We start from the raw sequence: 16395 nt of genomic DNA, 5'->3' as shown, positions 1-16395 counted from the left end.
TTATAGAAAAATATCTTTTCTTAGTTTATTTTAAGAACCACAGGTTCAAATTCTACATGTAATATCTCATTCGAAAGGTATTGCAGGTAAGTACTTTAGGAACTTTAAATCATAAAAATTGCATGTATACTTTTCAAGTTATTGACAAATAGCTGTTTTAAAAGTGGACACTTAGTGCAATTTTCACAGTTCCTAGGGGAGGTAAGTTTTTGTTAGGTTTACCAGGTAAGTAAGACACTTACAGGGTTCAGTTCTTGGTCCAAGGTAGCCCACCGTTGGGGGTTCAGAGCAACCCCAAAGTCACCACACCAGCAGCTCAGGGCCGGTCAGGTGCAGAGTTCAAAGTGGTGCCCAAAACACATAGGCTAGAATGGAGAGAAGGGGGTGCCCCGGTTCCGGTCTGCTTGCAGGTAAGTACCCGCGTCTTCGGAGGGCAGACCAAGGGGGTTTTGTAGGGCACCGGGGGGGACACAAGCCCACACAGAAATTTCACCCTCAGCGGCGCGGGGGCGGCCGGGTGCAGTGTAGAAACAGGCGTCGGGTTCGCAATGTTAGTCTATGAGAGATCTCGGGATCTCTTCAGCGCTGCAGGCAGGCAAGGGGGGGGTTCCTCGGAGAAACCTCCACTTGGGAGAGGGACTCCTGGGGGTCACTTCTCCAGTGAAAGTCCGGTCCTTCAGGTCCTGGGGGCTGCGGGTGCAGGGTCTCTCCCAGGCGTCGGGACTTTGGATTCAAAGAGTCGCGGTCAGGGGAAGCCTCGGGATTCCCTCTGCAGGCGGCGCTGTGGGGGCTCAGGGGGGACAGGTTTTGGTACTCACAGTATCAGAGTAGTCCTGGGGTCCCTCCTGAGGTGTTGGATCTCCACCAGCCGAGTCGGGGTCGCCGGGTGCAGTGTTGCAAGTCTCACGCTTCTTGCGGGGAGCTTGCAGGGTTCTTTCAAGGCTGCTGGAAACAAAGTTGCAGCCTTTCTTGGAGCAGGTCCGCTGTCCTCGGGAGTTTCTTGTCTTTTCGAAGCAGGGGCAGTCCTCAGAGGATGTCGAGGTCGCTGGTCCCTTTGGAAGGCGTCGCTGGAGCAGGATCTTTGGAAGACAGGAGACAGGCCGGTGAGTTTCTGGAGCCAAGGCAGTAGTCGTCTTCTGGTCTTCCTCTGCAGGGGTTTTCAGCTAGGCAGTCCTTCTTCTTGTAGTTGCAGGAATCAAATTTTTTTGGGTTCAGGGTAGCCCTTAAATACTAAATTTAAGGGCGTGTTTAGGTCTGGGGGTTAGTAGCCAATGGCTACTAGCCCTGAGGGTGGGTACACCCTCTTTGTGCCTCCTCCCAAGGGGAGGGGGTCACAATCCTAACCCTATTGGGGGAATCCTCCATCTGCAAGATGGAGGATTTCTAAAAGTTAGAGTCACTTCAGCTCAGGACACCTTAGGGGCTGTCCTGACTGGCCAGTGACTCCTCCTTGTTGCTTTCTTTGTTCCCTCCAGCCTTGCCGCCAAAAGTGGGGGCCGTGGCCGGAGGGGGCGGGCAACTCCACTAAGCTGGAGTGCCCTGCTGGGCTGTGACAAAGGGGTGAGCCTTTGAGGCTCACCGCCAGGTGTCACAGCTCCTGCCTGGGGGAGGTGTTAGCATCTCCACCCAGTGCAGGCTTTGTTACTGGCCTCAGAGTGACAAAGGCACTCTCCCCATGGGGCCAGCAACATGTCTCTGGTGTGGCAGGCTGCTGGAACTAGTCAGCCTACACAGACAGTCGGTTAAGTTTCAGGGGGCACCTCTAAGGTGCCCTCTGTGGTGTATTTTACAATAAAATGTACACTGGCATCAGTGTGCATTTATTGTGCTGAGAAGTTTGATACCAAACTTCCCAGTTTTCAGTGTAGCCATTATGGTGCTGTGGAGTTCGTGTTTGACAGACTCCCAGACCATATACTCTTATGGCTACCCTGCACTTACAATGTCTAAGGTTTTGTTTAGACACTGTAGGGGTACCATGCTCATGCACTGGTACCCTCACCTATGGTATAGTGCACCCTGCCTTAGGGCTGTAAGGCCTGCTAGAGGGGTGTCTTACCTATACTGCATAGGCAGTGAGAGGCTGGCATGGCACCCTGAGGGGAGTGCCATGTCGACTTACTCGTTTTGTCCTCACTAGCACACACAAGCTGGCAAGCAGTGTGTCTGTGCTGAGTGAGAGGTCTCCAGGGTGGCATAAGACATGCTGCAGCCCTTAGAGACCTTCCTTGGCATCAGGGCCCTTGGTACTAGAAGTACCAGTTACAAGGGACTTATCTGGATGCCAGGGTCTGCCAATTGTGGATACAAAAGTACAGGTTAGGGAAAGAACACTGGTGCTGGGGCCTGGTTAGCAGGCCTCAGCACACTTTCAATTGTAAACATAGCATCAGCAAAGGCAAAAAGTCAGGGGGCAACCATGCCAAGGAGGCATTTCCTTACACTATACTGTACCTTTGTCGCCACAGTTGGCACAGCCCTGTCACATAGATAAGCCCCTTGTAAAAGGTACCCCTGGTACCAAGGGCCCTGTGGCCAGGGAAGGTCTCTAGGGGCTGCAGCATGCATTATGCCACCCTGGGGACCCCTCATCCAGCACATGCATACTGCCTCACAGCTTGTGTGTGCTGGTGGGGAGAAAATGACTAAGTCGACATGGCACTCCCCTCAGAATGTATTGCCCACAACCCATTGCCTGTTGCATAGGAAAGTCACCCCTCTAGCAGGCCTTACAGCCCTAATGCATTGTGCATTGTACCACAGGTGAGGTCATAGCTGCAGGAGCACTGTGCCCCTATAGTGTCTAAGCCAATTATTAGACAGTGTAAGTGCAGGGTATCCATATAGAGTATATGGTCTGGGAGTTTGTCAAACACAAACTCCACAGTTCCATAATGGCTACACTGAATACTGGGAAGTTTGGTATCAAACTTCTCAACACAATAAATCCACTCTGAGCCCAGTGTGGGATTTATTGAGAAATGCACACAGAATGCATCTCAGAGATGCCCCCTGCATGCCAGCCCAGCTGCTAGTGCTAGGCTGGCCCTGCTATACCACCCTGCCACTTCCAGACCAGTTTCTGGACACATGGGGTAAGTGCCTTTGTGCACTCTGTGACCAGGAACAAAGCCTATCCTGGGTGGAGGTGCTTCACACCTCCCCCTGCAGGAACTGTAACATCTGGTGGTGAGTCTCAAAGGCTCAAGCTTCGTGTTACAGAGCCCCAGGGCACTCTAGCTAGTGGAGATGCCCGGACACAGCCCCCACTTTTGGAAGCAAGTCCGGGGAGATAATGAAAAAAACAAGCAGTCGTCACCCCCTCAGCCAGGTCCACCCCTAAGGTGACCAGAGCTGATTTGATGACCTCCTTACAAAATTCTCCATCTTGTTTTGGATGATTTAGCCCAATAGGAATAGGGATGTGCCCACCTCCCCAAAGGGAGGAGGCACAAGGAGGGGGTAGCTACCCTCAGGGGCAGTAGCCATTGGCTACTGCCTTCCAGCCCTAACACACCCCTAAATGTAGTATTTAGGGGTGACCCTGAACCCAGGAATCCAGATTCCTGGCGACCTACAAAGGAGGACTGCTGCCCTGAAAACCCTGCAGAGAAGAAGGAAGACAACAACTGCTTTGGCCCCAGCCCTACCGGCCTGTCTCCTGATTCAAAGAACCTGCACCAGCGACGCATCCTGCGGGCCCAGCAACCTCTGCCAACTCAGAGTACTACCCTCCAACTACAAAGGACCAAGAACTCCAGAGGACATCGAAACTGTCTACCCCAAGCAAGAAGAACCCCACTGTAGTAAGTTGGCTCTGTATGCACTATTTCAAAGTAAGGAATAGTATGCACAGAGTCCAAGGGTTCCCCTTAGAGGTAAGATAGTGGCAAAAAGAGATAATACTAATGCTCTATTTTGTGGTAATGTGGTCGAGCAGTAGGCTTATCAAAGGAGTAGTGTTAAGCATTTGTTGTACACACACAAGCAATAAATGAGGAACACACACTCCGACAATTCCAGGCCAATGGGTTTTTGCATAGAAAAATCTTTTCTTAGTTTATTTTAAGAACCACAGGTTAAAATTTTACCAGTAATACTTCAAATGAAAGGTATTGCAGCTAAGTACGTTAGAAACTTTAAATAATCACAATAGCATATATACTTTTCAAATAAATCACATATAGCTATTTTAAAACTAGACAGTACAATTTTCACAGTTCCTAGGGGGAGTAAGAGTTTTAGATTTTTGCAGGTAAGTAAACCACTTACGGGGTTCAAGTTTGGGTCCAAGGTAGCCCACTGTTGGGGGTTCAGAGCAACCCCAAGGTTACCACACCAGCAGCTCAGGGCCGGTCAGGTGCAGAGGTCAAAGTGGTGCACAAAACGCATAGGCTTCAATGGAGAAGGGGGTGCCCCGGTTCCAGTCTTCCAGCAGGTAAGTACCCGCGTCTTCGGAGGGCAGACCAGGGGGGTTTTGTAGGGCACCGGTGGGGGGGACAAGTCCACACAGAAAGTACACCCTTAGCAGCACGGGAGCGGCCGGGTGCAGTGTGCAAACAAACGTCTGGTTTGTAATAGAAATCAATGGGAGACCAAGGGGTCTCTTCAGCGATGCAGGCAGGCAAGGGGGGGCTCCTTGGGGTAGCCACCACCTGGGCAAGGGAGAGGGCCTCCTGGGGGTCACTCCTGCACTGGAGTTCGGATCCTTCAGGTCCTGGGGGCTGCGGGTGCAGAGTCTTTACCAGGTGTCGGGATCTGAGGAACAGGCAGTTGCGGTCAGGGGGAGCCTCGGGATTCCCTCTGCAGGCGTCGCTGTGAGGGCTCGGGGGGGCAACTCTGGCTACTCACGGTCTTGCAGTCGCCGGGGAGTCCTCCCTGAAGTGATTGTTCTCCACAAGTCGAGCCGGGGGCGTCGGGTGCAGAGTGTCAAGTCTCACGCTTCCGGCGGGAAACGCAAGTTGTTTCAAAGTTGCTTCTTTGTAGCAAAGTCGCAGTCTTGGGTGAACAGAGCTGCTGTCCACGGGAGATCTTGGTCCTTCTAGATGCAGAGCAGCCCTCTGAGGCTTCAGAGGTCGCTGGTCCCTGGGGAGAGCGTCGCTGGAGCAGTGTCTTTAGAAGTGGGGAGACAGGCCGGTAGAGCTGGGGCCAAAGCAGTTGGTATCTCCGTCTTCTCTGCAGGGTTTTTCAGCTTAGCAGTCCTCTTCTTCTTAGGTTGCAGGAATCTAGTTTCCTAGGTTCTGGGGAGCCCCTAAATACTGAATTTAGGTTATTTTTTAGGTCTGGGGGGTTAGTAGCCAATGGCTACTAGCCCTGAGGGTGGCTACACCCTCATTGTGCCTCCTCCCTGAGGGGAGGGGGGGGGGGGCATCCCTATTCCTATTGGAGGAATCCTCCATCTGCAAGATGGAGGATTTCTAAAAGTCAGTCACCTCAGCTCAGGACACCTTAGGGGCTGTCCTGACTGGCCAGTGACTCCTCCTTGATTTCTCATTATCTCTCCTGGACTTGCTGCCAAAAGTGGGGGCTGTGTCCAGGGGGCGGGCATCTCCACTAGCTGGAGTGCCCTGGGGCATTGTAACACGAAGCCTGAGCCTTTGAAGCTCACTGCTAGGTGTTACAATTCCTGCATTGGGGAGGTGTGAAGCACCTCCACCCAGAGCAGGCTTTTGTTTCTGTCCTCAGAGAGCACAAAGGCCCTCACCACATGGGGTCAGAAACTCGTCTCTCAGCAGCAGTTCAGTCCTGCACTGAACAATTGGGTACAATACATGGGGTATCTCTAAGATGCTCTCTGTGTGCATTTTTTAATAAATCCAACACTGGCATCAGTGTGGGTTTATTATTCTGAGAAGTTTGATACTAAACTTCCCAGTATTCAGTGTAGCCATTATGGAGCTGTGGAGTTCGTTTTTGACAGACTCCCAGGCCATATACTCTTATGGTTACTGTAGGAAGTTGGCTCTGTATGTGCTATTTCAAAGTAAGGAATAGCATGCACAGAGTCCAAGGGTTCCCCTTAGAGGTAAAATAGTGGTAAAAAGAGATAATACTAATGCTCTATTTTGTGGTAGTGTGGTCGAGCAGTAGGCTTATCCAAGGAGTAGTGTTAAGCATTTGTTGTACATACACAGACAATAAATGAGGTACACACACTCAGAGACAAATCCAGCCAATAGGTTTTTATATAGAAAAATATCTTTTCTTAGTTTATTTTAAGAACCACAGGTTCAAATTCTACATGTAATATCTCATTCGAAAGGTATTGCAGGTAAGTACTTTAGGAACTTCAAATCATCAAAATTGCATGTATACTTTTCAAGTTATTCACAAATAGCTGTTTTAAAAGTGGGCACTTAGTGCAATTTTCACAGTTCCTAGGGGAGGTAAGTATTTGTTAGTTTTACCAGGTAAGTAAGACACTTACAGGGTTCAGTTCTTGGTCCAAGGTAGCCCACCGTTGGGGGTTCAGAGCAACCCCAAAGTCACCACACCAGCAGCTCAGGGCCGGTCAGGTGCAGAGTTCAAAGTGGTGCCCAAAACGCATAGGCTAGAATGGAGAGAAGGGGGTGCCCCGGTTCCGGTCTGCTTGCAGGTAAGTACCCGCGTCTTCGGAGGGCAGACCAGGGGGGTTTTGTAGGGCACCGGGGGGGACACAAGCCCACACAGAAATTTCACCCTCAGCAGCGCGGGGGCGGCCGGGTGCAGTGTAGAAACAAGCGTCGGGTTTGCAATGTTAGTCTATGAGAGATCTCGGGATCTCTTCAGCGCTGCAGGCAGGCAAGGGGGGGATTCCTCGGGGAAACCTCCACTTGGGTAAGGGAGAGGGACTCCTGGGGGTCACTTCTCCAGTGAAAGTCCGGTCCTTCGGGTCCTGGGGGCTGCGGATGCAGGGTCTCTCCCAGGCGTCTGGACTTTAGGTTCAAGGAGTCGCGGTCAGGGGAAGCCTCGGGATTCCCTCTGCAGGCGGCGCTGTGGGGGCTCAGGGGGGACAGGTTTTGGTACTCACAGTATCAGAGTAGTCCTGGGGTCCCTCCTGAGGCGTCGGATCTCCACCAGCCGAGTCGGGGTCGCCGGGTGCAGTGTTGCAAGTCTCACGCTTCTTGCGGAGAGCTTGCAGGGTTCTTTAAAGCTGCTGGAAACAAAGTTGCAGCTTTTCTTGGAGCAGGTCCGCTGTCCTCGGGAGTTTCTTGTCTTTTCGAAGCAGGGGCAGTCCTCAGAGGATGTCGAGGTCGCTGGTCCCTTTGGAAGGCGTCGCTGGAGCAGGATCTTTGGAAGGCAGGAGACAGGCCGGTGAGTTTCTGGAGCCAAGGCAGTTGTCGTCTTCTGGTCTTCCGCTGCAGGGGTTTTCAGCTGGGCAGTCCTTCTTCTTGTAGTTGCAGGAATCTAATTTTCTAGGGTTCAGGGTAGCCCTTAAATACTAAATTTAAGGGCGTGTTTAGGTCTGGGGGGTTAGTAGCCAATGGCTACTAGCCCTGAGGGTGGGTACACCCTCTTTGTGCCTCCTCCCAAGGGGAGGGGGTCACAATCCTAACCCTATTGGGGGAATCCTCCATCTGCAAGATGGAGGATTTCTAAAAGTCAGAGTCACCTCAGCTCAGGACACCTTAGGGGCTGTCCTGACTGGCCAGTGACTCCTCCTTGTTTTTCTCATTATTTTCTCCGGCCTTGCCGCCAAAAGTGGGGCCTGGCCGGAGGGGGCGGGCAACTCCACTAGCTGGAGTGTCCTGCTGGGTTGGCACAAAGGAGGTGAGCCTTTGAGGCTCACCGCCAGGTGTGACAATTCCTGCCTGGGGGAGGTGTTAGCATCTCCACCCAGTGCAGGCTTTGTTACTGGCCTCAGAGTGACAAGGGCACTCTCCCCATGGGGCCAGCAACATGTCTCGGTTTGTGGCAGGCTGCTAAAACTAGTCAGCCTACACAGATAGTCGGTTAAGTTTCAGGGGGCACCTCTAAGGTGCCCTCTGGGGTGTATTTTACAATAAAATGTACACTGGCATCAGTGTGCATTTATTGTGCTGAGAAGTTTGATACCAAACTTCCCAGTTTTCAGTGTAGCCATTATGGTGCTGTGGAGTTCGTGTTTGACAAACTCCCAGACCATATACTCTTATGGCTACCCTGCACTTACAATGTCTAAGGTTTTGTTTAGACACTGTAGGGGTACCATGCTCATGCACTGGTACCCTCACCTATGGTATAGTGCACCCTGCCTCAGGGCTGTAAGGCCTGCTAGAGGGGTGTCTTACCTATACTGCATAGGCAGTGAGAGGCTGGCATGGCACCCTGAGGGGAGTGCCATGTCGACTTACTCGTTTTGTCCTCACTAGCACACACAAGCTGGCAAGCAGTGTGTCTGTGCTGAGTGAGAGGTCTCCAGGGTGGCATAAGACATGCTGCAGCCCTTAGAGACCTTCCTTGGCATCAGGGCCCTTGGTACTAGAAGTACCAGTTACAAGGGACTTATCTGGATGCCAGGGTCTGCCAATTGTGGATACAAAAGTACAGGTTAGGGAAAGAACACTGGTGCTGGGGCCTGGTTAGCAGGCCTCAGCACACTTTCAATTGTAAACATAGCATCAGCAAAGGCAAAAAAGTCAGGGGGCAACCATGCCAAGGAGGCATTTCCTTACAGTTACCCTGCACTTACAATGTCTAAGGTTTTGCTTAGACACTGTAGGGGCATAGTGCTCATGCACCTATGCCCTCACCTGTGGTATAGTGCACCCTGCCTTCGGGCTGTAAGGCCTGCTAGAGGGGTGACTTACCTATTCCACAGGCAGTGTGAGGTTGGCATGGCACCCTGAGGGGAGTGCCATGTCGACGCAGTCATTTTCTCCCCACCAGCACACACAAGCTGGCAAGCAGTGTGTCTGTGCTGAGTGAGGGGTCCCTAGGGTGGCATAAGACATGCTGCCGCCCTTAGAGACCTTCCCTGGCATCAGGGCCCTTGGTACCAGGGGTACCAGTTACAAGGGACTTACCTGGGTGCCAGGGTTGTGCCAATTGTGGAGACAATGGTACATTTTAGGTGAAAGAACACTGGTGCTGTGGCCTGGTTAGCAGGGTCCCAGCACACTTCTCAGTCAAGTCAGCATCAGTATCAGGCAAAAAGTGGGGGGTAACTGCAACAGGGAGCCATTTCTTTACACAAGGGGAAACAGCATTTTGTGTCATTTGCCAAAGCAAGCAATGGATCACCAGTATCAGAGGCAACCATCACCAGATGGATTCTTGCCACCAACCAAACTTGATACTCAAAAGCTAGAAAACAGTGTGCTGCGTGACCCAGAGCGCACTCAGCCAGGAAGAAGAGTGCCCCACTAGCATATCTAGCAAAAGTAGCCATTGAAGATATCTGCACTGCAGCGACGTGGTCTTCGCAATACTCCTTTTCTCAGTGTGGACATTCAGATGAACAAGTGGGTCAGAAGGTACTACGGCACCTATTCGCCAACTCAGCCACATATCTTCCCAAACTACCTAAAGAAGGGGATACTGCAGTATAATCTAATGCACAGAATGTGAATCCAGAAGAGGAAACGTGCTGTAGAACAAAATGGTTTCTTACCTGTAGAAGTTCAACTTTGCAGGTTGAATAGTGTTCCGGATTCGCAAACGACTCACCCACCTCCCCAGAAATGACGCAAGAAGCAAACAGGTGGGGGAAAAAAAGGGGAAAAAAGATGAAGAAAAAAAAAAACTCTGAAGATGGACACCACCCTCAGGAACTTCTGGGGAGCCGTCTGACATCACACAGTGGATGGACTTAGCACCAAATGGTGGTCCATGACGCTCCCAAGAAGGGGAAACAAGACTAAAACAACTTTCTGTACCAAACCACTAGATGGTGGAATAATGCACAGCATATGAACCCAGAAAACTCTTCAGGCTGCAAAACTACTCCTACGGGTAAGAAACCATTTCTTTTTGCATTTATGAACCATAAACACAAGTTTTGAACAGCATTAACATATGGTCACAGATATTACCTCACATGCAGACTGTTCTCTTCCCTGTAAACTGGCAACCAACGGGTTTGGCTGCAGAGGGTTGGGCTTACTTGTCCCAAGGACAAAATAAACATGAAAACTTGTTGTCATTGACCCCAAACATGTCCTGTGTATCCAGCTATAGGAATTCCACATCCCTGACTCATCACCAAATGCTTGACGCTCACCCAAGGGGGAATAAAAAGAAAGAAAAAAGGTAGCAAAGACAAATTTGAACACAACCACTAGACTACAGTGAGAGGGAACTAGCTTTTGGCATGATTTACCCCAATTTTTGTTCCATTTTGACTGCTAGGTACAGGTGCAATGGCTCTGAGATGCCCGGAGCCCCGCTAACCAGGACTTGCAGCATGGGCTCTGAGCTTGTAAAAAGAATGGTTGATTGGCTTATAACTAATTAGCACACCTTAAGTCACTGGTAAGTCCCCAGCACATAGTACCATAGGTATCCAGTTCCTGCAAGTTAGTGTCACATGTTGACTGCCACACTAGTTTTTCCACCACATGGATGACAAAATAAAACATGTCTCCCAGACTGCAACTGCAGATTGGTAAAGCAGTTTTAACAGCGGACTTGACTTTGCCAGTTACTATAATAGCCCAAATCTCTTAGTAATATTTCACCCCTACAGTAGGCCTTCCATGTCCCAAGGAAGGTGCAGTAGACATCAGTCACAACTGTGTTTTACAGGTTCTGTCAATACCTTAAAACTGTCATTTTACTGTGAGAGGCTTGTAGCCTCATTGGGAGGTACAGAGTTATAGGCTGACAACCTCCCCCCCCCCCCCCCCCCCCCCCCCCCCCCCCCCCCCCAAGCTGCCTTCTGATTGGGATTACTGAGGTGGTCGCTTCAAGGTATCAAAAGGAATCAGTGCGTTTAATCTGATGTAATGGTCAAATCGAATTTAATGCCACCGATGGGCAAAGTGCAACTTTAGTAAGTTGCCTCTTTGTTTGCCCAAGGTTTCTGGCTCCTGTTTGATTGCCCATAAAGGCTGGCCTTCCAGACAGTCTTTTACCCTGCTGGAGAGATTTGTGAATGACTCCTAGGAAAGATAACAATAAGGGCCTGCTGTTGGAAGAGGTGATATGTCTCCCAGGCAGAAAGCCACACGGTGTGAGCCTAATAGACGAGAGGAAGCCACCTTTGAAATTCTACTGGTAAACACACATGGGAGGGTCTGGTCTTCTGTGTAGGTAGACAGGTTGTGTGTGGTGAGAGGTAAAACAGTTGCCAAACCATTTTTCTTGTGGGCGTATAGCCCACTGGTAGCCACATCCCTGGGGTGGGCTAGCAGATGTCACATTTCACAAGAATTTGTCATCATGCAAGAAGGATCCAAGTAGCCCATTTGCTAGTGAGCACAAGCTCCTGTAAGGGTTCTTTATGGGCATTAAAGGGGCATCCTTGGTCCCCCCCGAAATCCAATCTTGCTTGGACTGGAGAAGAGAGCTCAAGGATACCCTGCTGACCTTGTAAACGACAGGGAGGCTGCACAAAAGTTATACTGTACCTTTAGCTCCTTGAGCTAGCACAGATAAGACTGCCTGTTTCCTGCTTGGGGAGAACTAGTCCAGTGAGCCCAGCGAGAAGCGGAGCTTCCAAGAGTATTTGACTGACTTCATGTTCACAGCACCACAAAAGCTGAGAAAGCCTCCTTGGTTGAGCTGGGTATCCTAGATTATTGGATCTTCTCTCCTCATTGCAGAACAGCCTGCGAGACCAAGACCCAATGCCCAAAAGTTGCACCAGAGTCTGCTGGCCATGGGAGAGTCATCAGAGTGTAGTGTGGTAGTGAAGGAGAGTTACTGGCAAAAGAAGGGAACCACTGATTTCATTGAGCCCTGTGACCAGTAGTCCAGGGGCGATTGGACTTTTGCTTGACAAAAGATGGACGTTGACCCCTGTGGCCACTCACCCCACCTATGTTGACACTCCATACATAATTGCATCTGCTGTGCGAAAAAGCAGTGTAGACCAGGAGTGACACCTCATTTCGTTATTTTTTCAAATAATTTTTTTTACTAATGTCATAACCTATTAATAGATCACTGGATTATGTTGTGCATGTCATGTACAGCAGTACACCCTATGAACAAATGCTTAAAGGGTAAGTAGCCCTTTCCTTTGCCACTCTGAACACCTTTCCTCTCCTGTATTCTTATCGTTCTTTGCCAGTGTTGCTTTACTTCAGCTGAATTTGAGGTGCGCACTTCCAACTCTGCCCAAGTTTTTATACTTGCTGTTGCTTCACAGATGGTTGGTGCGGATGACTTTGATGTCCTTCGGCGGGTCTATGTGGATTTTGAAGGGATAAGCTTTAAGCGGAAGTTCATAGTTGGTCTCGAGCCAGAGAGTATTCATATGATGATTGGTAAGTAGTATGGAGAGTCTGAAGGTGTAACAATTCTTAAACGTTTGGACGATTGAGATTCCCTCTATCAGTTGCTGTATTGCAGAGACATTCCTGGGGAGCCAGCTCATTGAGTCCATTTAATGGGTCCATACTTAGAAACCCACATACACTGGAAATGGCCACTTATCGATGGATATGTCCATAGATTGCCCACACAGTCACTGAGTTGGCAGATTTTGTTCTCTCAGCTGACCAAAAATTCTATAAATATCAGCTTTAAACTGAAGCAGTCATAGGTTCCTCTCAACTACAGAGACTCCTGAAACGCAGATCCTCTATCATCCATATCTATCTCTACCCTCTCCCTCTGTCTCCCCCCCTCCGCCCCACTCCCCTGCAGTGTCAGGATCTCTTCAGAAACATTTATTACCTAGAGATGGTCTGATTGGTAATGGCTATATCAGTAAGATATTCGTAGCCTCCAGGGAGATGTTATCCTCTAAATACTGTAATGCATAGCAGAACATTGTTTTCCTAATCTAAAATCCACAGAGTCTTTTTCAGCCACTCTCTGTCTGACAGACTTTCCATCAGATGCTCCTACACTCCAGGAAGAGACTGTCTACATAACCTAAGTCTCAGGTAGTTGCTGTCTTCAGAATATTCTAGCCCGTAGTTGGAGGCTGACAACAAAAGCACCTAGCTTCCAGAAAGTGACTATGTTCTTAGTATCCTTCACCATAGTGAGAGGCTACCTATCAGCGGTTCTACCTGACTGAAAGGTTGTCTTCAGAAACTCCTTGCACTTAGTGATAGCCCTATACCCACCAGAGAGGCTGTTACCAGAGAAGTTCCAGCGCACAGCCGCATAATTTAGTCACTTCTCGCATGTGTTGTTCAAGTTGATCGTGTCAGGACTTGTTTTAGACTTGTCACTGCACATGCTTAGTATTAGATTGTTGACCTGCTTTAGTAACCCATTCTCTACTTTCCATTTCACTGCATTGTTGGCAATGGTCTACTATATTTGTTACTCCTTGTGTATGATTTACTGCACTTCTCCAGCACTGGATCGTGTGTGTGTGTGTGTGTGTGTGTGTGTGTGTGTGTATATATATATATATATATATATATATATATATATATATATATATATATATATATATATATATATATATATATATGTTCGATGGCATCTGTCGCTGTAGATACGCATGTTTTGCATAGCTCGCCATCTGGTGTTGGGCCGGAGTGTTACAAGTTGTTTTTCTTTGAAGAAGTCTTTCGAGTCACGGGACCGAGTGACTCCTCCTTTTGTCTCCATTGCGCATGGGCGTCGACTCCATCTTTTTTTTCCGCCATCGGGTTCGGACGTGTTCCTGTCGCTCCGAGTTTCGGAACGGAAAGATAGCTAATTTCGGAAGATTTTCGTCGGTATTGTTGCGTTCGGGATCGGCGTAGTTAGATTCAACACCGCGTCAAAGATCGAACAGCTCCGGTGCCCTTCGGGGTAGTTTTTTCGATCCCCCGTCGGGGCCTGGTCGGCCCGACCGCGTGCAGAAGAACGCCGATGGAACGGACCCCGTTCCGTTTCTGTCCCAAATGCCACAATAAATACCCCTATACAGACCAACACTTGGTCTGTAACCTGTGCCTGTCACCTGAGCACAGTGAAGACACCTGCGAGGCCGGTCGTGCGTTCCGGTCCCGAAAAACACTCCGAGACCGTCGAGCCAGAAGACTTCAGATGGCGTCCGCGCCGACAGCCCACCGGGAGTTCGAGGAACAAGACGAGGAGGGAACCTTTTCGATCCAAGATTCGGACTCCGAAGGATTCGACGATACACAAACCGTGAGTAAGACGTCGAAAACCACTCAGAAGAAGATTTACAAGGCCCAGGGGACGCCACTGCCACCAGGCCATGGCTCGACCCATAAATCCGGTGACCGACCGTCGGCACCGAAAAAGGCCCAAACAGTGCCGAGATCGTCAGACTCCGGTCGAGACACCGGCACGCAGCCTTCTCGGGACCGAGAAAGTGCTGGAGACAAGCATCGACACCGAGATACCGGTGTAGACACGGCTCGACGCCGAGACAGCGGCACCGACGAAGATAGACGCCAAGAGGTTTCGGCCCCGAAAAAGAAAAGTCACCTCGGAGCCGAAAAAAGATGCAGACAGGGTTTCGGTGCCAAAACAAACTGCAACCGACCCAGTTTCAGGCTCTTATACAGAAGAGCAATCGCTAACCTCCCAAATGCGAAAGCATAGGTTTGAGGAAGAGCTACAATCAACTGATGTAGACCATACGCAAAAGCGTATTTTCATACAGCAGGGGACAGGAAAAATAAGCACCCTTCCCCCTATTAGAAGAAAGAGAAGATTGGAGTTCCAAACTGAACAAACACCACAAACAAAGGTGGTGAAAAAGGTTACTCCACCACCCTCTCCTCCACCTGTAATTAACGTCTCACTAGCACAAACTCCATCACATTCCCCAGCTCACACCACCATGAGCCAGGGTGTCCAAGATCAAGACGCATGGGACTTATACGACGCCCCAGTGTCAGATAACAGTCCGGCATACCCTACGAAGCCATCTCCACCAGAGGACAGCACTGCGTATTCTCAAGTGGTGGCTAGAGCAGCACAATTTCACAATGTAAGCCTCCACTCAGAACAGGTCGAGGATGACTTTTTATTCAACACCCTCTCCTCCACCCACAGCTCCTACCAAAGCCTGCCTATGCTCCCTGGTATGCTCCGGCATGCAAAAGAAATCTTTAAGGAGCCGGTCAAAAGTAGGGCAATCACACCAAGAGTGGAAAAAAAGTATAAGGCGCCTCCTACAGACCCGGTTTTCATCACTACACAGCTGCCACCAGACTCTGTCGTTGTAGGAACAGCTAGGAAAAGGGCCAACTCCCACACATCTGGAGATGCACCACCCCCAGATAAAGAAAGCCGCAAGTTCGATGCAGCTGGTAAGAGAGTCGCAGCACAAGCTGCAAACCAGTGGCACATCGCTAACTCCCAGGCACTACTTGCGCGCTATGACAGAGCCCATTGGGATGAGATGCAACATCTCATTGAACATCTGCCCAAGGACCTACAAAAGAGGGCAAAACAAGTGGTTGAGGAGGGACAGAACATTTCCAACAACCAAATCCGCTCCTCCATGGACGCTGCAAATACAGCTGCACGGACAATTAATACATCTGTAACTATCAGAAGGCATGCATGGCTCCGAACGTCTGGATTTAAACCAGAGATTCAGCAAGCAGTTCTCAATATGCCTTTTAACGAAAAAGAACTGTTCGGTCCAGAAGTGGACACAGCGATTGAGAAACTCAAAAAAGACACGGACACTGCTAAAGCCATGGGCGCACTCTACTCCCCGCAGAGCAGAGGGAATTACAGCACATTCCGTAAAACACCCTTTAGAGGGGGGTTTCGGGGTCAGAGCACACAAGCCAGCACCTCACAGGCAACACCGTCCAGTTACCAGAGACAGTACAGAGGAGGTTTTCGGGGACAATATAGAGGAGGGCAATTCCCTAGGAATAGGGGAAAATTTCAAAGCCCCAAAACCCCTACTACTAAGCAGTGACTCACATGTCACTCACCCCCTCCACACAACACCAGTGGGGGGAAGAATAGGTCATTATTACAAAGCATGGGAGGAAATCACTACAGACACTTGGGTTCTAGCAATTATCCAACATGGTTATTGCATAGAATTTCTACAATTCCCTCCAAACATACCACCAAAAGCACAAAATTTGACAAAACATCATTCCAATCTCCTGGAGATAGAAGTGCAGGCACTATTGCAGAAGAATGCAATCGAATTAGTGCCAAACACACAAATAAACACAGGAGTTTACTCACTGTACTTTCTGATACCAAAGAAGGACAAAACGCTGAGACCAATCCTAGACCTCAGAATAGTGAACACATTCATCAAGTCAGACCACTTTCACATGGTCACACTACAAGAAGTATTGCCATTGCTAAAACTAC

General features: G+C 49.6%; 1 protein-coding gene across 2 annotated transcripts in view; it reads left to right on the top strand.

The window, feature by feature from the left end:
* The window catches only part of KMT2B (lysine methyltransferase 2B), a 728361-nt gene that overhangs the window by 286584 nt on the left and 425382 nt on the right, over positions 1 to 16395 (top strand). For both annotated transcript variants that reach the window (XM_069201148.1, XM_069201147.1), the window contains exon 23: positions 12272 to 12389. In XM_069201148.1, coding sequence (XP_069057249.1) covers positions 12272 to 12389 — 118 coding nt within the window. The remainder of the gene's footprint in view (positions 1 to 12271; positions 12390 to 16395) is intronic.

The sequence above is a fragment of the Pleurodeles waltl genome, chromosome 7 (assembly GCF_031143425.1).
Source record: "Pleurodeles waltl isolate 20211129_DDA chromosome 7, aPleWal1.hap1.20221129, whole genome shotgun sequence".
Lineage (NCBI taxonomy): Eukaryota > Metazoa > Chordata > Amphibia > Caudata > Salamandridae > Pleurodeles > Pleurodeles waltl.
Note: the sequence above shows the minus strand (reverse complement) of the source record. Positions and strands in the feature narration are given on the sequence as shown.